This window comes from Oncorhynchus keta, chromosome 32 (assembly GCF_023373465.1).
Source record: "Oncorhynchus keta strain PuntledgeMale-10-30-2019 chromosome 32, Oket_V2, whole genome shotgun sequence".
In the NCBI taxonomy this organism is placed as follows: Eukaryota; Metazoa; Chordata; class Actinopteri; order Salmoniformes; family Salmonidae; genus Oncorhynchus; species Oncorhynchus keta.
The window spans coordinates 29,634,085-29,656,531 of NC_068452.1; the positions used below are offsets into that span (position 1 = coordinate 29,634,085).

Sequence of the window (22,447 nt, forward strand, 5' to 3'; positions counted from 1 at the left end):
ATACCGGTATACATATTTCCATTATTATTTCACAAGTCGGATATATGCCTGCTATGTCCTGGAGTTTATGCCTCCCAGTGTGCCACACGTGCATACATGTGCACCAAGGGACACTGGCTTGCAACAGAGAGCAAAGAAAGAAGAAAAATATGTAAATGCAATCACAAATATGTATTAATAGGTGCATTCAGTGAGACAAATTGCAACCACTGATTAAAACATTAAGTCACCCAACCCAACGGCTGAGTGAGTAGCCTTCCTGATATGTGTGCCAATTGAGGTCTGCTCTGGGAAATCCAAACCCCACTCCCTACTGGTCCAAGATTGGTCACATGGGGGGTATGACGTATTGAAATGTATAAATACCTACCATAAGCACAAATTCAGTCTTTCGAACGTATGTAGTGCAGGGAATATGTGTCCGGTTGAATTTTTGGTGTGTTTTTTTTGGGTGGGGCGGATAACTATCTGTATCAACTCATAGCAAAATGCTTCAAAGACACTACGAACTCCAGTGTCGACCAGCCACCATGAGTGTAAATTGTAAGTAACCACTGTTAGCCATGTGCAAATGGAGCTAGTTCGCTAACTGCGAGCCACATGGCTAGCTAGCTTTCTCACCAAAAGTCTAGGCCTGGCCTGTTTAAATAAAATTCAGAACCATGGTTTTTCTGTAATATATACGTCACCTGATTTTCCTTATCACTTAACGGGTTTTAGTTAGTGTTGGGATTTTGTTTATTCACTGTGGTGCAGATCGTCTGAGGTGTGGGAACGTGCTCTGCGTCAACATTTGCGGCAGATTTATGATTAATTTACTAGCGCGGAAACATTGTTTCCACTGTAGCTTGTATGTGGTTAGCTATGTATCCGTCTGATCTTTGTCTGCACCTTTCAGAGCCGTTTGAACGTGGATGGACTTCAGAAGTCCAATGGGCTGTGTCCACTCAAGAGGTAAAACAATATCCATGATTACGTTTGACCAGTTTTAAATTGGGCAATTTGACAGTCAGATTTGAACAGGTCTGAAGTGTCTACCTAGCTTAATTAACAAGCCTGTGATGAAACAAGTTATCCCTGTCTGAACAACAGTGTTGACTTACTGAAACCCCTGAGGCTTGATAGGAGACTCGTATGATATGAATGGGTACGTTTTGGCAGTAGTCGGTTAAGTAACTGTATTGTGTGGCGTAGTTAAGGTTATATGTAGCCATCTTTCATACCAAGATCATAATAAGTTGTGCTGTAATGGACTACTTGATACCCTTTCTTGTAGTGTTGTGGCCTCCGAGGGTGACGGGACAGTTTCTTGGTAAGTACTTAGCTAGGACCTCTGTCTCCATTTGAGTCACAAGAGAACATATTGATTAGTTTACTTTGCACTGAAGATGCTCTGAGAAATGCACAGCCCTGAATGTGAAAGAATGCCTTTGACCGTTGTGGTAATGCGAGCCAAACATGGTAATTTCTTCACAGGTCTGCCAACCTGGGTGTGATTCCATGAAAATGTTCCAATGGAGTTACTCCGATGAGGGCAGGTAACCACTACTTTGGATATTAAGTGATGGTCAGATTGCTAAGTAATGGTTTTCAATCTGTGGAGGGTATAATAAGAAGTCTGTGATGAAACAAGTTATCCCTGTCTGAACAACAGTGTTGACTTATAGAAACCCCTGAGACTTGATGGGAGATTCATATTGTGGGATAATGATTCAAGTATTACCATTGATGAACATGTATTAATATTTCAAATATTTATAGTGCCGGTGGGTCAAGAGGACAGTTAATTGGTAAGTGCTTAGCTAGGTTTTACTTTACAGTATTTTTTTTAATGGGGACTGTGGTTTCAGAGATGAAAATGCTGCATAGGAAGTGCCGTCTGATGCGATAACTGACGCTGGATAAAGCTGCGCTGAGAAATTCACAGCCCTGAATGTCACCATGCTTTTGGCAATTGTAGCATTGAACCAAATTAACAATTTCTCTACAGGTCTGCCAACCTGGATGTGAACCCCTGAAGATACAGCAAGTAATGCCACTGGGATCAGGTAACTAACTACATGAACTGAATTAGTCTTATGCTGATAATTAAATGGTATGAGTAATGGCAGATGCGAAGAGGGTAACAAGCCTGTGATGAAACATGTTATCCCTGTCTGAACAGCAGTGTTGACTTATAGAAACCCCTGAGGCTTGATGGGAGATCCATATGTACTTCTGGTTTGATAAGGTAAAAGTTGTCTGTTGGAGCCCTTCCTTGGCTTAATAGATGTGTTTTATTTATTTTAGGTAATGGGGTCAAAGACTTTGTGCGAAGGACAGGACTCAAGAACTGAAATTCACCAAATGAATGATCAGTGACTGACACAAAGAAACTACTTCAATGCAAACATTAGAGAATGTCAAGTTTTAATGGTGTGCTTAATACCAGAAAGTCACAGGGCTTTAAGCCCCACAGTTAATCAGTGTGAAAGGCTGAATTGTAAGGTGCTTTCTTGAGTGTGTCCAGGAAGAACTGCTCGTCCTGCAGAAAGTCACGATCCTAAGAAGATAAAACAAGTACATTTATCTACAATAAAGATTTTGAAACTACTCTGCTTGTTCCATCTTTACTATAACATCTAGGGTAATGTTCAAAGGTGACTTCTGTTAACTGCATTGGCCCTCTGAAATTGGATCAAACTATTCAACTTTAAACTGACTGTAACTTGCACTTGATTTGGTTAGTAATGATGCATTAGTTACCTTCTCTGCTGTGTGCCTGAGCAGGGCCAATCTGGCCTGGAGCTCTGTTGAATCCGGACTAGAGACCAGGGGTGGGGGCTGGCGAACAGCCTTGGTGGAGGCCATCTGAGGTACTGCCAACACTGGTCTGAAGTCTGCAGTATTTAACATTTTGTAAAATATGCTGTTCTGTGTTAATTCAGCAAAAAATATTTGTTTTGTAAACTGCTCAGCCCACCTGTGAATATAGGGGCCATAGATTGAGGGAAAGGAGTGATTGGAAGGCTGTGCTTGAGTGCCTCCATTTCCCTACGCTGCTCAGTCATATTCATTCTCTCCTGCAGAAGGGGAAATGGTTAGTTGATATGCACTAACATTTCTGTAAGTCTGGATATGATTTGTACACAATTCAAAGGCGATAGGAGGACTGGCTGGAATGAAACCATTTCCAACCATAATGTGCTGTTCCTGATGTGTACCAGCAGGGGCTGGTGGAAGATTGGCTGGTATACCCCCCTACTTATTGACCTGATGGAGGTGCTGTTCCTGCTGTCTCAGTCTCTCCATCTGGGAGTGGATGCTCCTCAGCCTGGTCTGGTGCTCAGTCTCCACCTGTCTGGACTCCTGTAGGGCCTTCTCTCCCTCATTATATTTTTCTGATGCCAGCTGCAAATACCGAAGCAGTGCGCCCAGTCACAGCATTGTGCTACCTCCACTCAATCGCATACAACCAATGACTTATATACATTACTGTCAACTCAATAGCTAGCTAATAGTGATGAGGTTGTGATCCAGACCTTGCTGAAGGCCTCTACCTCCTGGGCACGTGTCTTCAGCTGCAGGCCTGTACCACTCAGCCTCTCCTTTTCCCTGTCCAGTTCCTCCCTCTGTCTCTCCAGAGCCTCCCTCTCCCGTGCTACAGCTGCCTCATGCTGCTTTAGCTCCCCAGCACGCAGCTTCAGGTCCACCTGTTCCTGGTGATTTCAGAAGACTGCCTGTTTCAAAGCTCTGCAAATCTTATTGGCTTGAGATCAAGTGAGTGAAATGTAATGATTGGGTTAGGTGAACCCCATTGCCTGAACATGTTAAAATGCTGGCAGTTTGCATCCGACAATGATAGACATACAAGCCTCTTGTCCTATTCTAGCCCCTAGTCTGCAGTACCTGCGCCATGCTGATGATGGAGCCCTCTCTGTGGGCATCCCTCTCCAGTGCCCGGCTGGCCTCCCGCTCTGCTCGGTCCTGCCTCTGCTTCTCCTGGGTGTGGAACTGGGTCCACTCAGACGCCAGCTTCCTTCTCTCCTCTGCACAGCGCTGCATTACCTGCTGCTGCTCCTCCAACAGGGCACTCTAGACGTGGAGGGGAGTAGGGGTCTAAGTCGGTATTTCCCATCCCTGTTCCTCCAGTACCCCCAACCTGACACCTCATTCAGGGCTTGATGATTAGTTGAATCAGGTGGACTGTAGGGGCTACTCGCGGACCAGGGTTGGGAAACACTTGAGCAGGGATCTGGCAGACATCTTTAACCACTTCTACCTCAGTATCTGTCTTACTTTTGCCCTCTCCAGCTCCTCTCTCTCCATGCTGATGTGCTGAGTTAGAGAGCGTCTCTCCTCGTCCAGGCCTCTCTGAGATGAGTCGGCCTTAGCCTGCTCTGCATTCACTCTCCAGCGCTCCTACAACACAATCGTAATATAACATTCTGGGGAAATGGAAGGAAAAGCAAACTACTTATGCAAATTAAGACCAAACCTCTATTTGTGAATATAAGTGACCCTTTTACTTGGCTGTGCAAGTACGTCGTATTGGTGGCACTGGTGCGAGCTGCACAGTCTACCTGGTTACCTCAATCAAAACATTCAATTTTCTGGGTGGATAAAACCATGAATTTGTTCAGCAGTGAAGTGCATTATCCTCATGTGTCTGCTGTGCCACTGTACCTGCCTGTTTCAATGGGTCCAGATGCTGTAATGAGCAAGCCTCATGCATTTCCAAATAACTTCAGAAGCAAGCTAGTTATCCATGTTAAAAATGGAGGGGTCTCCGTTTGCACATCTTAACGATCATTACTGAGCTCAAAGCGCACTGTTCTGATATGGCAGTGAAATTGCACATCTGCCAAATTATTTTTGACGTTACATTCACTGTTAGGCGACTGCATGCTTCTAGCAATAGGTGTTCATTTAGATCTAGCTAATGGTTTCCAGTTCCTCGGGTGGTGAATTAGCAGTAATTGAATTAGGCCTATATAATAGCGCACAAAGATCAAGGTACATTTGTGTCTATATGCTGAAACCTCTGGAGCCCTATTTTTCTTTTACTAATTGGGAACCAAAAATTAATGACAATCACTGGATTAGGTTGCATATAAACAAATAAGTTGAATCATGCATTCCTGCTTGGACATGTTAATGTAATATTTGAAAAACATCTGTTATACTTCAAATCAAATTTGTCACATGTGCAGAATACAACAGGTGTGTATAGTCATGGCCAAATATTAATTTTTAAAGTCTGCTGCCTCAGTTGGTATATACTGCAATGTTATGAAAAGTGAACAGAATTTCAAAGTCCCTTTTTGACTTAAATTAACTGAAGCCCCCCCCCAAAAAAATTCCACTGCATTTCAGCCCTGCCACAAAAGGACCAGCTGACATGTCAAGTGTTTCTCTCATTAACACAAGTGTGAGTGTTGATGAGGACAAGGCTGGAGATCACTGTCATGCTGATTGAGTTCGAATAACAGACTGGAAGCTTCAAAAGGAGGGTGGTGCTTGGAATCTTTGTTCTTCCTCTGTCAAACATGGTTACCTGCAACGAAACATGTGCCTTCATTGCTTTGTACAAAAAGGGCTTCACAGGAAAGGATATTGCTGCCAGTAAGATTGCACCTAAATCACCACCAGTACAGAGCTTGCTCGGGAATGGCAGCAGGCAGGTGTGAGTGCATCTGCACACACAGTGAAGCAAAGACTTTTGGATGATGGCCTGGTGTCAAGAAGGACAGCGAAGAAGCTACTTCTCTCCAGGAAAAACATCAGGGACAGACTGATATTCTGCAAAAGGTACAGGGATTGTACTGCTTGAGGACTGGGGTAAAGTTATTTTCTCTGAATCCCCTTTCCGATTGTTTGTGGCATCCGGAAAAAAGCTTGTCTGGAGAAGACAAGGTGAGCGCTACTATCAGTAAAGCATCCTGAGACCATGTGTGGGGTTGCTTCTCAGCCAAGGGAGTGAGCTCACTCACAATTTTGCCTAACAACACAGCCATGAATAAAGAATGGTACCAACATATCCTCCGAGAGCAACTTCTCCCAACCATCCAGGAACAGTTTGGTGATGAACAAAGCCTTTTCTAACATCAGACAACTTGCCATAAGGCAAAAGTGATAATTAAGTGGCTTGGGGAACAAAACATTGATAGTTTGGGTCCATGGCCAAGAAACTCCCCAGACCTTAATTCCATTGAGAACTTGTCAATCCACAAGAGGTGGGTGAACAAACAAAAACCCCACAAATTCTGACAAACTCCAAGCATTGATTATGCAAGAATTGCCTGCCATCAGTCAGGATGTGGCCCAGAAGTTAATTGACAGCATGCCAGGGCGGATTGCAGGGGTCTTGAAGAAGAAGGGTCAACACTGCAAATATTGACTCTTTGCATCAACTTTATGTAATTGTAAATAAAACAGGCTCTAACCAATAGTGCAAAAAAATGTATTAGGTAAACAATAGGTTAAGTAAAGAAAGGCTATAAAAGTAGCGAGACTACATACAGTCAGGCTGATTGAGGTAGTATGTACATGTAGAAATGGTAAAAGTGACTATGAACAGAGTAGCAGTAGCATAAAATAGGGGGTGGCGGGAAACAATGCAGATACCCCGGTTAGCCAATGTGTGGGAGCACTGGTTGGTCAGCCCAGTTGAGGTAGTATGTACATGAATGTATAGTTAAAGTGACTGCATATATGATAATAAAACATTGTGAATGATTTTATAAGATGGTGCCTCAAATGTATTCTATTGTGAAGCTGCCCCCAACATTTTTAGGGGTGTGATGCCACCAACTGAAAACGTTAGTCTGGAGCCCTGTGTTGACACACAATACCTAAAATTAAGTCACTCAAGACATGTTTTCCTTTACAATCCCATTTTTTTCCCTCAGGGTGACATGGCAAGTTTTATTTGACCTTTTGTTTATACAAGTAAGTAAATACAATGACGACCTGTCATAGAAGCACAGTCAACAAAGACTTAACCTCTGAGTGACTTCTGACCTTCTCTAGTTGCCTCTGCTGCTCAGCCAGCTGGGTGTCCATCTTGGCGATTACTTCTTTGAGCCTTGTTCTCTCCTCTGCCATGGCCCTCTGCTGCTGGCCCAGACGGTCCTGCATCACTGAAAGAGTAGACAAGCTGACTTTCACATAACATTGTGACATTCTCACTGACTGAAGGGAAAATAAATAGAAACTGCTGTATTATGAAAATCCTTGTTTTTTTTCTCATAAAACTGAGTGGTGGCATCATACCTCGGAGCTGTTCGTCTCTCTGCCGTGCCCCCTGCTCCAGCCCCTGGGCTGTGTTCTCATGGGTGCTCTCCACCCGAGATGAAAGGTCCCCCAGCCTGTGGGAGAAATGCTCCATCTGCTCAATCACCACTGTCAGGGACCTACAACACCAATACACAGAATGAGAGAGACTATATGATGTCAACCTGTAGTAAGTTACAAGTTTGGTTACATGTAGCATGTCCTCTATAATTCTTATGCAAAGGTCAGAGATTAAGCAGAGTATTGTTAAAAATGAGTATTGAGTAGAAATGCATGTGTGACCTGGTTTGTGATGTGGCACTGGTCACTGCATCAATCTCCTCATCCTTCAATCTCTTCAGTCTCTGGACCTGATCCTCGTGGTCTTTCTTCATCTCCAAAATAGACTTCCTAGAGGAAGGAAACCGTGACAAGGAAAAATTAAGGAACATTATGGAAATATAAAGATACATTATTTTATCCACAAGCTGTGAAAATATATATATTTTTTATTTGACCTTTTTAACTAGGCAAGTCAGTTAAGAACAAATTCTTATTTTCAATGACTGCCTAGGAACAGTGGGTTAACTGCCTGTTCAGGGGCAGAACGACAGATTTGTACCTTGTCAGCTCGGGGGTTTGAACTTGCAACCTTCCGGTTACTAGTCCAACGCTCTAACCACTAGGCTAACCTGCCGCCCCAAATAGCTGAGCTTTAGGGAGAAAATACAGGCAGGGCCACAATCTCTTGTTCTCTAATGTGGTATCTTGCAGCCCCCTACCTCTGTAGGTCTCTGAGTCGCTCCACCTCTCGGTCTCTGTCCTGCTGGGTTTGGGCCAGTCTGCGCTGGTGCTTTTCCTGCAGCTCCATACGCTCCTGTTCAGCTATACGTGTGACGGTGGCTAAGCGCTCTGCTAGGTCCTCGCATTCCTGTCGTGCCCGTGCTTCTCGCTGTGCCGCGGAATCGTCAAGCAGCTTCACACGAGCCCTGGTGGATGCACACACACTCTTTTGGGTAAAGAGGTAGTGATTCAGTCTGTGGTGGTGGCAGGACCTCTATAGTTCTCCGAGCTCCTGTCATACCTGTGTGTGTTCTCCATGAGCTCAGTGTCCTGTTTGTGTCTCTGCTGAACACTCTCCAGCAAGATCTGGTTCTGGTCTAGCTCCTGCTGTAGAGATCTCACCTGGAAGAGAATATGCAGTAGTCAGCTGAATGTTGTTTATGGAAGTGGCAGAAAGAGGAAGAGCACTGTCAAAAAGACAGTTGATAGATACCTGTCCCTCCAGTTTGATGATGCGGGCCTGTAAAGCTAGATGTCCATTTTGCTTCTCAGTGTCTCTCTTCTGTCTCTGCAGCCCAGCTACATCCACAGCTCCCCCTAACCCCAGCAGCTGGGACTCCAACTACGGTCAGAGACGGATACCAAAGTCAAGTTACCGAAGACTCTCAAAGGGGAACATCTGATAAAATCTAAGGTATCTGTGTTCAAATTAGTAAAACAAATTAAATGTGAAGTGTTTCCATCAAATGAAAAGGTAATTGTGATTGGAGATTGGTTTCACCTGCTGTTGTAGCAAGAGTTGTTGCAAACTGTTGGCTGAAAGAGACACCTGTTTAAAAGAATGTTAAACAATTAAATAAGTGACTTATGGTTTCCAAACATATATAATCCATAATGACATTAGGGCATATAAACAAAAAATAGAAAGGCCTCTACATACCTGTGGTTGGTCAACAGGTGCAGTGTTCTGCATCTGGCTTTGCTGTGGCACTGGGAAACCAAGAACAGTATGTGTCAATCTGCCCATCATCAATGCCAGTGATTGATAAGAAACTAGAGGCATAACTATTAGAAATACGAATACAGTTAGAAAGTTATTCAAAATGACTACTGTCCATAAGCTATCCCTATGTTTCCCTAAGAGTACCTACACCGCATAAAGCCAGGCATCATAGCATGGGGCATGGGGCCAGACATAGACTGCCATGGCTGGGCAGGGTAGTTAGGGGGCAGCTCTGCTTGACTTGGCCATCCTGGCTCCCTGTGATCCTGCAGGGCTGGTGGATGGTACTGTTGGGGCAGGGGGAAGCTAATGGTAGCAGAGGTTGGCAGGGGAGAGGGGTCTGCGGTCTGGTCAGGATAGAAGCCTACTCTAGCAGACACAGCTGTGGATAGAAAGGGGGAGACTAGTTGAGAGGAAGGGAAAGGCTGAGGTTTGGTGGGTGGATGTTGGATGACTATTGTGGGGGATTGTGGAGGAGATGAGTGGACTGCTCGACCTTTATCTGTGGGGAGGGGAGAGCTGATGTGTGCCTTTGACATGACTGTGGGTTGTGGATGTGAGACAAGCTCAGTACGGGTCTTAGGTGTTGGTAAGTGAGGGGTGTGGTCTGTGTGTGAATTCTGCCTGATAGGCTCAGTTTCTTCAGCAGTGGAATAAGCTGGTCGTGGCTGGGCATGACTCTTTGTCCCTATTGGCTCAGCAGGGTCACTAGTGAATTTGTGATTGGTTTCCTGTGTCTGCTCAGGAGGGTCAGGTGGGATAGGTGTATACATTCTATTAGGCTCTGGGTCAGCTAAATGACTAGAAAGAGACTTGGCTTGAAAAAACAATGTTTGTTATAAAAGATGCTTCCCATGAGGTAGAAGTTGAATAGCACAATGTAGAGGGAAAAGGGACATGGTTAGCTGGGTCCTCTAATATGGGAGTGAGTAACATACCAGGCTGGAACTGGTCCTCTCTCACTGGGGTAGAATGAGCAGTAGGGCTGGGCTGTCTGTGGGAGGGCTCCCTGGGCAGAGGAGAATCTCTTGAAGAGAAGGAACATAATCCTGACCTCAATGTCCAAAAGCACCAGAACTCATATAGCACACTGGGGCAATATTGCAGTGGTAGATATTATACATCAAAGCTATTTAGATTAAGGTTGATCATACCCTGGTTCCTTGTTGGGGGTGGATGCATCTTTCCTCCTGGAAGCTGGTGAAGAACCACGTTTGCTGAGGAAGTAACAGACAATCAATGTCAACATACTGAGATGTAAGCAGTCGCTTCTAATGTAGACGTTTCTCTAGAACTGTGGAAGTATGACCCAGCCTTCACTGTAGAGTACCCTAGTCCTAGCCTTACCTAGTCCTATAGCCTTACCTGAGGAACGACTCCAGATCCACCTCGTCTCCAAACCCCAGAAAGTCTTCCTGGGTTGTCCTCTTTTCCTCTGACCGTGTGGATGATTGAGTCTTCTTCCTGCTCAATGCCCCTGATAGCCAATCATCTTCGTGCTTTTGGCTTGCAGAGACCTCTACACTGGGTCCTACTGGTTTGGAGTATTTGAAGGAGGTGTTTGGAGTCTCTGTCGATGGCTGTGGAATGTGGTTGCCAGAAGAGGAGGGTTTGCTTCCCACTGACGAAGAGGAGGGGGTCTTCAAGGGTTCTGGTACAGGCGGGGGCTCTTCCTCATCATCCTGCGAGAGCCCCAGCCAGTCTGCAGCAGGTCGGGGAAAGGTAGGGGTGAGCGTGGTGGGTTTGGGTTTCTTCTCAGGAGAAGAGGCACTGTTGTCCTCAGTGGAGAATCTGAAAAGGAGTGGCTAATCTTAGATGGTGGCCCTTTCCTTTGTCATACACTCTGGTCCAGTAGCTGACATATAATCTGCGTTCCTGAAGCTTATCTATCTAAATATGATGTACTTGTTATTGACCCAACTAAGCATTGATCCTGGCTTTGACCAAAACAAACTATGAGGGCTTTTGCTAGAGCTCTGACTTACCTGACCGACTGTCTGCGTGAGTGGCGTCCCTCCGGTGTAGTGACCAGTGTAGGTTGATAGGAACCAAACGTCAGGTCTTCTTCTAGGAAGGGGTCTGACAAAGGGAAACATCAACTCTCATTTCATTCATTCAAGAATACTATATCACACTTGAAATACAAAAACATGGACTGTTAGCTACCTTTAGTAGTGGGGGTCTCCTGATGATGCTTCTGCTTTTCCTGCTGCTGTGGAGGGTCCTTCCTCTCCCCTGTTGGAGGGCGCTCCAGATGGCGAGGGGAAGTCCCACGCCCCAGAATCTCATCTAGCCTGGTGCGTGCTCTTTGAGGGAGCTCACTGCTGCTAGAGACAGTCAGCGCAGAGGAACAGGGAGGTTACATTTCAAATTAACTTTTGGTTGTTTATCATAGTCCATAGGTTTTGTAATAGCCTTGGTTGGAACTTATGATGTTGACTGAGGCATTTGAGACCCTACCTCTCATTCTTTGGTATGTACACCGTCTCATTCTTCTTAGGGCTCTCTTTGGGACTCTCCCCAAACCCCAATGCATTCATTAGGTCATCCTCGTCATCATCAAACGTAAGCTCGTCCCGCTTTTTTGGAACTGGAGCTGGTGAGGCTTACAGGAGAAATATATAAATTTGATACATTCTGGCTCTCTTCTTTTGGGTATGTTACAATGTATGAAACACAAACATTCACCAACCTGTTTCAGTTTTCTTTATGATAGGGGAGTCTGGGGGCAGCACTGATTTCTCTGGAGGAGCTTTTTTGGTGATTTTTGGCTCATTTTTGTCTTCTATGGGTAGATCATCTAACAGGTCAGCCAAAGGGTCATCAAAGTCTGTAGACAACAGATATGATACCAGAGCTGGGGATTCTGTTTTGATATTGATATGCTTTATGGTGTTAAGAACTCTACACTTAGGGCCACTAATGTATTTTACAGTTGACCGGATATTTTTTGGTCTATACATGGGTCCAACTGTTAGCTTTGGTACCTTTTGTGTCAGTTGTTGGGGCAAGAACATCATCATCATCATCATCTGAAGCAATGCAGCAATGGGGAGAAATAATGTACAATTATGTATATTTGCATGGTATTAATACTAATTTGGTGGCCCAGTGTAGCCAGACTAGCCAAAGACCCAGACAGTCAGCTCACTAGTGAAGCTGAACCTCTTGTAGCCACGTGCTGTCGATGCAGGAGCAGAACTTGGCTTCTTCTCCTCAATGTCTGGCTCATCTGAGATTCCTCCTTTTAACTTGTTTCCTGATTTAGGAGGATTTTTCGTAGGTCCTCCAATGCCGGAGCCTTTACTCTGAGCTGGGGCTGAACTGGGCTTTTTCTTTGATCCAAAGAGATCAGCGTCCATATCATCTATGTCCTATGTAAGGATAGAACAGACTCAGCTGGGTTATGAACGTTCACACATAAAGCCTGAGGCTTACTCCCTGAGGATTTGTCATTAAAACAAGGCACCATTACCTTCATGCTCTCCAGTAAGGCTGTGGGATCAGCCTCAGAAACATCAGAGCCCTGGATTGGAAGTGAATATAAAATATGTATATGAAGGAAAACATAGTCAACTGCCTCCCTGCCATACTTAATGTATGACCTGCCAACTCACCTCATCATTTTCAGCTTCCTCAGCCAGTTTGCTGAAGAAGTCGTCGTCACCCAATAGTGAGCTGGAGAACCAAAACGCATAGAATTAGCAAGCAGACTGTGACAGTATCCGCTATCTAAATAGTCACGAAAGAAAGAGTTAAGACTACTCTCTGATCTGGCAGTACATTTTTTTCAGTCCCAGTTAACTCACCGTTTTCCACTGTGTGATGGTAGAGAAGGTCCTAGTCTGCCTGCTTCACGGGCCAGAGCTTTGGCCTTCACTGGGAAATCTGTATAAATAACAGGAAAACTTTATCACTACACAGTGTGTACGTACAGTATATTATACTAATTATTTGTCAGTTTGAATGGTCATAGATCTGTTGTAAGGATGTAATCACATACCATCATCTCCCAACAGGTCTCCTAACATATCATCAATTGAACCTGTAGTACAAAAACATCATATTGAATGAATCTGTGCGCACCATTGAAGTTGTATTGTGCAGGATTTAAATAGGTAAATAACAACAGAGGGACTTACTCTTCTGTCCTTTCTTCTGTTTAGCCTGTATCGATTAGGAACACATAGGATAGGAGGTGTGTTTAATTTGTGGAACTTTCCAACAGGAATCTGTTCCAAAAACTTAGTAAAATAAAAGATTGCCAAACAACGCATACAAAGTAGCACGATAAATTCACCTTGCTAACTGGCTGTCGAATAGGCATTAACTCATCACAAAGCTTATTCTTAATGTTTGTCCATGGGCTACCAGAGTGAGGATAGACATTTTTAAGAATAAACGCGGTGAGTGAAAAACGTAATGACATAGCCCACTCGCTACCGGGTATCTTATTCGGTCGCTATACAACTTTGTATGCGTTGTTTGTTGGCAACCTTGTTATTTACGAAGTTTCTGGAACAGTTTCCTGTTGGAACGTTCAATAAATTATACCCACCTATAGGTTAGAGGTTTTAAAACAAAGTTCGCTGCAGTCAATGGGGGCGACTGGCACATGAATAAGCTGTTAGTTTTAACTAGAAGCTATCTTGTTGTGGGGAATTAGCTAGCTCTCAACAACCTATACTGAGCACTATTACATTTTAAGAGGGTTGATCTTGCATAATGACCAATAATGTATTAGTATACTTGTGATACATTACTCTTAACTTGATTTAGATAGTATACGATACTTACCATGATGTTTCTCTGACTGCAGCAGCGTTAAATCTGAGCAAATGTAATAGCTAATGTTAGCTAGCTAGCTAAAGTAAAGCGTCAAGGTGACTAACCACAGCGAATGGAAATCCCAAGAAGTCTGCAAATTTGCTTTGGCTAGACGACTAGAAGCTACTGTCTAGCTATTCTTTCACACACTTAGCTAGTATATTTGGTCACTAGCTACCTTTTTAAGCATTTAGAAACAACGGACAAATAATGCTGTTGTAATGGTGTTGTAACGTTACCACCAGCACTAGCTACATTCAAATGACATGGAAAGGCGGTTGTCTCATCATGAACGCATTTAACGTTAACTGTGTAGCTAACGTTAGCTAGAAAATCAAAACGTACTCCCTCTGATTGACCAGGTTGAATGACTGAATATTAACTTCAATATTTAGAGTAAATCTAACCATCCCTCAATTTAAGTTAATAAAATACCAATCCATATGCTTTTATCAGTGTATTTACCCGCATGTTCCTCTGTTGTAGCATTTTCAACGTACACTCCCTGTCTACCAGTGAATTATTGGTAAATTATTGGTATTCTGTTTGGTCACCACCAGGTGGCGTTTCAGGTTAGAACATTTCAAGATATGAGTTATTATTGTACAGAATAGCAGGATATAGAATAACAAATATTGCTTTTATCTAGCTAAATACTTTTTGTTTAATTGCAGGTTAGTATTGGTGTACATAAGCGAAGTAACCGATTATATAACAACATTAATAATTGGTCTACATCAAATAAAATGTATTTATATAGCTCTTCGTACATCAGCTGATATCTCAAAGTGCTGTACAGAAACCCAGCCTAAATCCCCAAACAGCAAGCAATGCAGGTGTAGAATCACGGTGGCTAGGAAAAACTCCCTAGAAAGGCCAAAACCTAGGAAGAAACCTAGAGAGGAACCAGGCTATGTGGGGTGGCCAGTCCTCTTCTGGCTGTGCCGGTTGGAGATTATAACAACATGGCCAAGATGTTCAAATGTTAATAAATGCATGGTCGAATAATAATAAGGCAGAACAGTTGAAACTGGAGCAGCAGCACGGCCAGGTGGACTGGGGACAGCAAGGAGTCATCATGTCAGGTAGTCCTGAGGCATGGTTCTAGGGCTCAGGTCCTCTGAGAGAAAGAAAGAAAGAGAGAATTAGAGAGAGCACACTTAAATTCACAAAGGACACCGAATAGGACAGGAGAAGTACCCCAGCTCCCCGACACATAAACTACTGCAGCATAAATACTGGAGGCTGAGACAGGAGTGGTCAGCAGACACTGTGGCCCCATCCGAGGACACCCCCGGACAGGGCCAAACAGGAAGGATATAACCCCACCCACTTTGCCAAAGCACAGCCCCCACACCACTAGAGGTCTACATAGCTAATCATTCAGTCAATGGTGGTGATGGACTGTATCAACGACACCCAACAAAATCTCAGTGGCACGAACAGATCAATTAAATGAAAACTCCACCCAAAAACTATCTTTTGGTATTTGTTTCTTTAGTCCATTGTTGATTCAGTCCCAAAATGTTTTGCATGTCAGCAATCACGTTTTCAATATATATAACTTTCGAAATACAGCTGGAATGATGCATTTTGCATCATATAATGCTGAAAGTTATAGATCTTGAAAACTTTATTGGTTACATGCAAAACATCTTGTCCCCTTCCCATTCTAGCACCAACAACACAGAGCACTTAGGTTTGTGAGGTGGGATCAAACCAATTCTATTTGAGCTCCTAACAAGTAGGGCAGTAGAGATCATGGAATTGTGTCAGACGGTAATTGTCATGCAAATAACTGCCAGTCTCACGGTAATTAACCGTTAATTAACATAAACACATTTAGCGTACATAGGCTTCCACGCATAGCCTATAAGCCACTGATGCAGACCTTTGAAACATCTACATTTTTAAAAACTCTTAACAAATCCATTTAATATAGCCTACACATTACAATCAATCTATTTATTTTAGGCAGGTCTAAAGAAAATGATGATATGAAGAAAATGTTGCCTATTTCAGAAGAACAGAATAGCATATTCTGAGTTGTCCATATATGTTAGGTCCTGATCTGGCTATGCAATATGGCTGTAGGCCACACTAGTTCATTTAGCAGACAAAGTTTGCTTATAATTCCCATGGCATTATTTTGTAGTAAGAGGAATACAATTGAATATAGCTGAATAAAATAGAAAATATATTTTTCCAAACGAGGGAGCACAGTTAACAAAGTGATCATTTGAAACAGGTCCTCTTATATGCTTCATTATTTATGCAACTTTAGTTGTGATACAAACCTTAAGCTGTATGTTTTGATTTCTAATACATTCTAAATCAAATCAAAAGTTATTGGTCACATACACATGGTTAGCAGATGTAAATGCAAGTGTAGCGAAATGCTTGTACTTCTAGTTCTGACCATGTAGTAATATCTAACAAGTAATCTAACAATTTCACAACTACCTTATACACACAAGTGTAAAGGAATTAATAAGAATATGTACATATGAGTGATGGCCGAACGGCATAGGCAAGATGCAGTAGATGGTATAGAGTACAGTATATACATATGAGATGTAATGTAGGGTAATATACATATGAGATGTAATGTAGGGTATGTAAACATTATATAAAGTGACATTGTTTAAAGTGACTAGTGATACATTTATTACATCCAATGTTTTATTATTAAAGTGGCTAGAGATTTCTAAGACTGCATGGGGTGGCAGGGTAGCCTAGTGGTTAGAGCATTGGACTAGTAACCGGAAGGTTGCAAGCTGACAAGGTACAAATCTGTCGTTCTGCCCCTGAACAGGCAGTCCACTGTTCCTAGGCCGTCATTGAAAATAAGAATGTGTTCTTAACTGACTTGCCTGATTAAATAAAGGTTAAAATAAATGATGCGACTCCAATGTCCAGAACAGGTCGATTTGCCCCCTCCCTGCCAATCATTATTTTACATGTTTTTATTTTTTTAGTTGGGGCCCAGCAGGTAGCATATGAACACGTCATAAGCAATGGTAAAATGTAGGAAATTAGCTTTAAAGGTTGACTTTGGGCACAAAAAACAGTCAAACTCCTCCTTTCTCAATTTTCAAACATACATTTATAATTTAAAACTTTTAAAAAAATTAAGTAGGTTAAAAGCAGCTTTTCCGTCTCGCTTTTGGTGGTTCATCGACTTGTCATTCTGGTCATGCACTCCGAGACCGACGTAGCTAGTTGATTAGCTAATTGATTAGCTTTTTAGAGAGTATTAAAAACAATGTTCTCCCTCCTAGAATGAGTCAGGGGTTAATAACACTGATACCTAAACCTAAAAAAGAAGTGCTGCTCATCGATAACTGGCGTCCAATTTGTCTTCTTAATAATGACTATAAGATATTAGCCTCACTACTTGCAAAAAGAATTAAAGAAGTCCTGGATGCAATCATTGATGAAACACAGTCTGGCTTCATGAGGAACAGACATATTTCTAACAATGTCAGACTAGTATTAGACGTACTTGACTACTCAGACCTAATAACTGAGGATAGCTTCATATTATTTTTAGATTTTTATAAAGCATTTGACACAGTAGAGCATCAGTTTCTCTTCTACTCCCTTGAGAGACTTGGCTTTGGGGATTTTTTCTGTAAGGCTATTAAGACTCTCTATGCAAATGGTAACAGCTCTATCAAATTGAAATATGGCACCTCACCTAGATTTGAGTTAAAGAGAGGAATTAGGCAAGGTTGTCCTATCTCTCCGTACCTGTTTTTATTAATCACCCAACTTCTTGCTAATTCTTTAAATAATAGTCCTGTACAAGGTATTTCCATAGCTGGTAAAGAAATTATTATAAGCCAGCTGGCTGACGATACTACACTTTTTCTGAAAGACGCTAACCAAATTCCCATATCGATCAATGTGATACAATCCTTTTCCAAAGCGTCTATCTTAACATTAATAAATGTGAACTCATAGCTGTCAAAGATTGTGTGGCACCTTCATATTAAGGTATTCCAGTAAAAGAAGAACTTACATATTTAGGCATAACCATTACAAAGGATCAGAAGTCTAGAGGCTTACTAAATTTTAACCCTCTTATTAAAAAACCCCAGAAGAAACTAAATCAATGGCTACAGAGGGACTTATCTTTAAAAGGTAGAGTCCTAATAACCAAGGCTGAAGGTATCTCTAGACTAACATATGGTGCTCTATCTTTATATCTTGACCGTAAAATAAGCAAGGAGATAGATCAGATGCTTTTCAACTTTCTTTGGAGAAACCGTACCCATTACATTAGGAAAACTGTTGTAATGAACACTTATGAGAATGGTGGACTGCATTTTTTGGATTTTACTACTTTAAATAATACTTTTAAGATCAATTGGATAAAACAATTCCTAAGAAGACCCACTTCTATCTGGAATTTTATTCCTCATCATGTCTTCTCTACTTTTGGTGGCCTTAACTTCATGTTGTTTTGCAATTATAATATTGACAAAGTTCCAGTGAAACTTTCTGCTTTTCATCGGCAGGTTTTCTTGTCATGGTCCTTAATTTATAAACACAATTTTTCTCCACACAGATATTATATATGGAATAATCGGGATATATATATATATATATATATATATATATATATATATAGATATATATTGTATAAAAATACCTCTCTGTTTTTAGAATATTGGTTCTGAAATAATATCCTATTGGTGAGCCAACTGCTAAATGCAGAGGAGAGGGTCTTTTACTCAGTTATAAAGAATTCTTATCACTTTACAAGGTCCCTGTAACACCTAAAGATTTTGCAATTGTTTTAGATGCCATTCCCTCAGGTGTTGCTATGTTATTCAGGAACATGTCAAGACCTGACCCTCAGAGCCTACCTTCTGTTGACCCTGTTGACTCATCAGTAGGAAAGATTTGTTTCTCTTTTGGTCCATTCAACAACAGAGCGATACGATCCTTGTTTCAGCAGGATGTTGTACCTTATGTCATGCCTTATTGGAATGGATTTATTGATAATATCTGTTGGAAAAAAAGTTTGGATGTTGCCACACACATACCTACTTGTTAACAAAATTTAGGAAGTTTCCTTTAAAATTATTCATAAATATTATCCTGCCAACCACTATATGAAGAAGGAAGGAAAACATCAACTCAAATTGCTCCTTTTGTAATGACCACCCAGAAACAGTTGTGCATCTTTTTTGGCATTGTATTTATGTAAGAAAACTGTGGCAAGACATCAGTAGGTTTATAATTGAACACATTTATGAAGATTTTACACTATTGTAGAGAGATGTACTGCTTGGATTCTTTACATACAATAGAAATGAGCGCAATCATTTTTACGTAATTCATTTCATTATTCTTTTGGCCAAATTTCATGTACACAAATGTAAATTTACAAACAGAAAACCACATTTTCATACCATACAAAAAGAAATTGAACTGTATTTTAAGACGGTTAAATGCTCTAGTGGTCCTTCTGTAGCTCAGTTGGTAGAGCATGGCGCTTGTAACGCCAGGGTAGTGGGTTCGAATCCCGGGACCACCCATACGTAGAATGTATGCACACATGACTGTAAGTCGCTTTGGATAAAAGCGTCTGCTAAATGGCATATATTATTATATTATTATTATATACTCTAGTAACAAAAAAGCTGTTAGAATTGTAAGTATATGCATGTCCCTTAAGGTCCTTGTGTAATTGTAATGTGATATTGTACCCCCTAGCTCGATTGTCTATTGTTTGTAATCTATGTATGCTTGTGTTCCCTCTTTATGTATTGATTTGATATTAATAAAAATATTTATTAAAAAAAGTTGATTAGCTAAGCTGGTCACTTTTAGCTAGCCAGTAACTCCTCCAGTATGTGTTGAGGTCATTTCACAGGATTTGTTTTTGCACAGAAACTGTAGAATTTGGTAAGAAATGGCACTTCTGTAGCCAAATATCTCATCCATGTTTTGTTTTTGTTTTTAAGCATTAAATGACCTGATATAATGATGCATTGATCAGCTATCCAATTTAAAGCCGTTATATTTGTGGTTTTGTCCAAAGTCGACCTTTAAAGTAACTGTCCAGTGTTTCCAGATCTCTATGAAATATGACCTATAATTAATTACAATATGAGTGAAATAATCTTCCTTACAATTGTTTTATTATGCATGTTAAAAAGCAGCTTTTTTGTCACACCCTGATCAGTTTCACCTGTCCGTGTGTTTGTCTCCACCCCCTCCAGGTGTTGCTTGTTTTCCCCAGTGTATTTATCCCTGTGTTTCCTGTCTCTCTGTGCCAGTTCGTCTTATATGTTCAAGTCAACCAGCGTGTTTTTCCCGGTTGCTTGCCTTCTCTATTCTCTTTTTGCTAGTCCTCCCGGTTTTGACCCTTGCCTGTTTCTGGACTCTTTACCCGCTTGCCTTCTGCCTTGACCTCGAGCCTGCCTGCCACTCTACCTCCTGGACTCTGAACTAGTTTTGACCTTTTGCCTGTCCACGACCATTCTTTTTTGCCTACCCCTTTTTAGATCAATAAACATCTAAGACTCCAACCATCTGCCTCCTGTGTCTGCATCTGGGTCTCACCATGTGCTCTGATACTTTTCTCAAGATAGTAGCTACTAACAATTGGATAGCATGAAATTGAGGAGAAAAAGGGGGTAAAAAAAAAAATATATATATATATATATATATATTATTGCGAGTAGCCTAGTGGTTAGAGCGTTGAGCCAGTAACTGAAAGGTTGCTAGAGCGAATCCCCGAGCTGACAAGGTAAAAATCTGTTGTTCTGCCCCTGAACAAGGCAGTTAACCCACTGTTCCTAGGACATCATTGTAAATAAGAATGTGCTCTTAACTGACTTGCCTAGTTAAATAAAGGTGAAATATTTATTTTTAAATATCACTTCCCTCATTGTCTTCATCAGGAGAATGATTCAGTTTGGCAACAATGAATGAATTAAACCGTTGGACAGGGCCTTTGATTTCCGTAGGTGGGTTTGTTCACGGGACCTCCTCTGTGTACACGTGCTTGCCCGTTCATCATTTTTTTATGGGTGTTATAGTAAAGACCATAGGCAGCTCCTGAGTTTCATGTCTGGGGAGGCTTATCATTTATCCTACCATTTCTACCGATCTGCATGTCCAGTTATGATTATTTTTATATGCTAATTTTTGTTGAACAGTTTCATTTCAATAATAACGTTTTCTTTATTCAAAATCATTCTCACGTGGTTAATCATAAAATCTGAAGTAAAATTATACAAATCTAAAAGTTAAAATAGGGGCAAATTGATACACTGTGGTCCATTGGCGGCTAGAGAAAGTAGCGCATAGATAGCCAAAAGGCCAATGCAACAGTAGGCCTATAACTTCCATGTCAACTAAGTAAAATACAACTAAGTAAAATACATAGGCCTAAAGCTGAAAAATAAAAACAGCAGTAAATTCTGTTTCTTTCAATCACAATTCTCTCTATTCCGACAGTCTGCCTCCCTTTCTATCTATCTTGCTAGTGAAGTGCCACATTGTATCAAAACATCAACTCGGTGTGGCCCGAAGCTGTAGCTAACTTGCAACAGTTTCCTACATGCCAGTGAGCTTGGGACATACAGCAGTTTTAATGACTCGGGGCATTCAGGAAGTATTCAGACCCCTTGACCTTTTCACATTTTTGTTTAATTTCAGCCTTATTCTAAAATGGATTAAATACAAAAAAATCCTCATCATTCTACACACAATACCCCATAATGACACCAGTCTCTGCTATGAGACTCAAAGTTCGAAATCCTGTTTCCATTGATCATCCTTGAGATGTTCGACAACCTTTGATTGGAGTCCACCTGTGGTAAATTCAATCGATTGGACATGATTTAGAAAGGCACACACCTTTCTATATAAGGTCCCACAGTTGACAGTGCATGTCAGAGTAAAAACCAAGTCATGTGGTCGAAGGAATTGTCCGAGACAGGATTGTGTCAAAGCACAGATCTGGTGAAGGGCACCAAAACAATTCTAGCGCATTGAAGGTTCCGAAGAACACGGTGGCCTTCATTATTCTTAAATGGAAGAAGTTTCAAACCACTAAGACTCTTCCTAAAACTGGCCGCCCGGCCAAACTGAGCAATTGGGGGACAAGGCCTTGGTGAGGGAGGTGATCAAGAACCCGATGGTCACTCTGACAGAGCAACAGAGTTCCTCTGTGGAGATGGGAGAAACTTCCAGAAGGACTAGTCAGATCGAGGGAAAGAACAGAGCAAAGTACAGAGAGATCCTTGATGAAAACCTGCTCCAGAGCGCTCAGGACCTCAGGGTGAATGTTCACCTTCCAACAAGACAGCAACCATAAGCACAAAGCCAAGACAACACAGGAGTGGTTTCGGGACAAGTCTCTGAATGTCCTTGAGGGGCCAAACAAGAGCCCGGACCTGAACCTGGTCAAACATCTCTGGAGAGACCTGAAAATACCTGTGCAGCGATGTTCTTCATCCAACCTGGCAGAGCTTGAGAGGATTTGTAGAGAAGAATGGGAGAAACACCCCAAATACAGATGTGCCAAGCTTGTAACCTCATACCCAAGAAGACTTG

At 41.8% G+C, this 22,447-nt stretch overlaps 1 protein-coding gene, 1 long non-coding RNA gene and 2 other non-coding genes across 12 annotated transcripts; 3 read left to right on the plus strand and 1 right to left on the minus strand.

The window, feature by feature from the left end:
* Nucleotides 1-373: 373 nt before the first annotated feature.
* LOC118365583 (uncharacterized) lies at nucleotides 374-2,592 on the plus strand. Its single transcript, XR_004821786.2, has 7 exons — nucleotides 374-543; nucleotides 899-954; nucleotides 1,277-1,312; nucleotides 1,477-1,538; nucleotides 1,762-1,790; nucleotides 1,991-2,048; nucleotides 2,290-2,592. It is a non-coding gene; the product is annotated as an uncharacterized LOC118365583 (long non-coding RNA).
* Nucleotides 1,051-1,122, plus strand: LOC118365809 (small nucleolar RNA R38). The gene has a single exon (XR_004821807.1). It is a non-coding gene; the product is annotated as a small nucleolar RNA R38 (small nucleolar RNA).
* On the plus strand, nucleotides 1,846-1,918 carry LOC118365810 (small nucleolar RNA SNORD49). Its single transcript, XR_004821808.1, has one exon. It is a non-coding gene; the product is annotated as a small nucleolar RNA SNORD49 (small nucleolar RNA).
* LOC118365582 (fas-binding factor 1 homolog) lies at nucleotides 2,380-14,412 on the minus strand. 9 transcript variants are annotated; one of them, XM_035747913.2, is made up of 32 exons: nucleotides 14,333-14,373; nucleotides 13,838-13,870; nucleotides 13,183-13,207; nucleotides 13,044-13,085; nucleotides 12,850-12,928; nucleotides 12,658-12,718; nucleotides 12,516-12,566; nucleotides 12,192-12,414; nucleotides 12,028-12,072; nucleotides 11,733-11,870; nucleotides 11,501-11,645; nucleotides 11,207-11,367; nucleotides 11,026-11,119; nucleotides 10,406-10,831; nucleotides 10,195-10,257; nucleotides 9,979-10,067; nucleotides 9,189-9,422; nucleotides 8,978-9,027; nucleotides 8,819-8,866; nucleotides 8,531-8,659; nucleotides 8,339-8,439; nucleotides 8,037-8,243; nucleotides 7,558-7,665; nucleotides 7,255-7,394; nucleotides 7,003-7,121; nucleotides 4,279-4,401; nucleotides 3,889-4,074; nucleotides 3,522-3,698; nucleotides 3,253-3,390; nucleotides 2,963-3,062; nucleotides 2,746-2,879; nucleotides 2,380-2,542 (listed from the first exon to the last, which is right to left on the minus strand). In XM_035747913.2, exons 2-32 carry the CDS (start codon nucleotides 13,838-13,840, stop codon nucleotides 2,459-2,461), a joined length of 3,723 nt encoding a protein of 1,240 aa, XP_035603806.1. In that variant the 5' UTR covers nucleotides 13,841-13,870; nucleotides 14,333-14,373; the 3' UTR covers nucleotides 2,380-2,458. The 9 variants fall into 9 exon arrangements, 8 of the variants coding, with proteins under 8 accessions (XP_035603806.1, XP_035603802.1, XP_035603803.1 ...); XM_035747909.2 differs by lacking the exon at nucleotides 13,838-13,870 and having other exon boundaries at nucleotides 14,333-14,412; XM_035747910.2 differs by lacking the exon at nucleotides 13,838-13,870 and having other exon boundaries at nucleotides 11,207-11,364; nucleotides 14,333-14,369.
* Nucleotides 14,413-22,447: the final 8,035 nt, after the last annotated feature.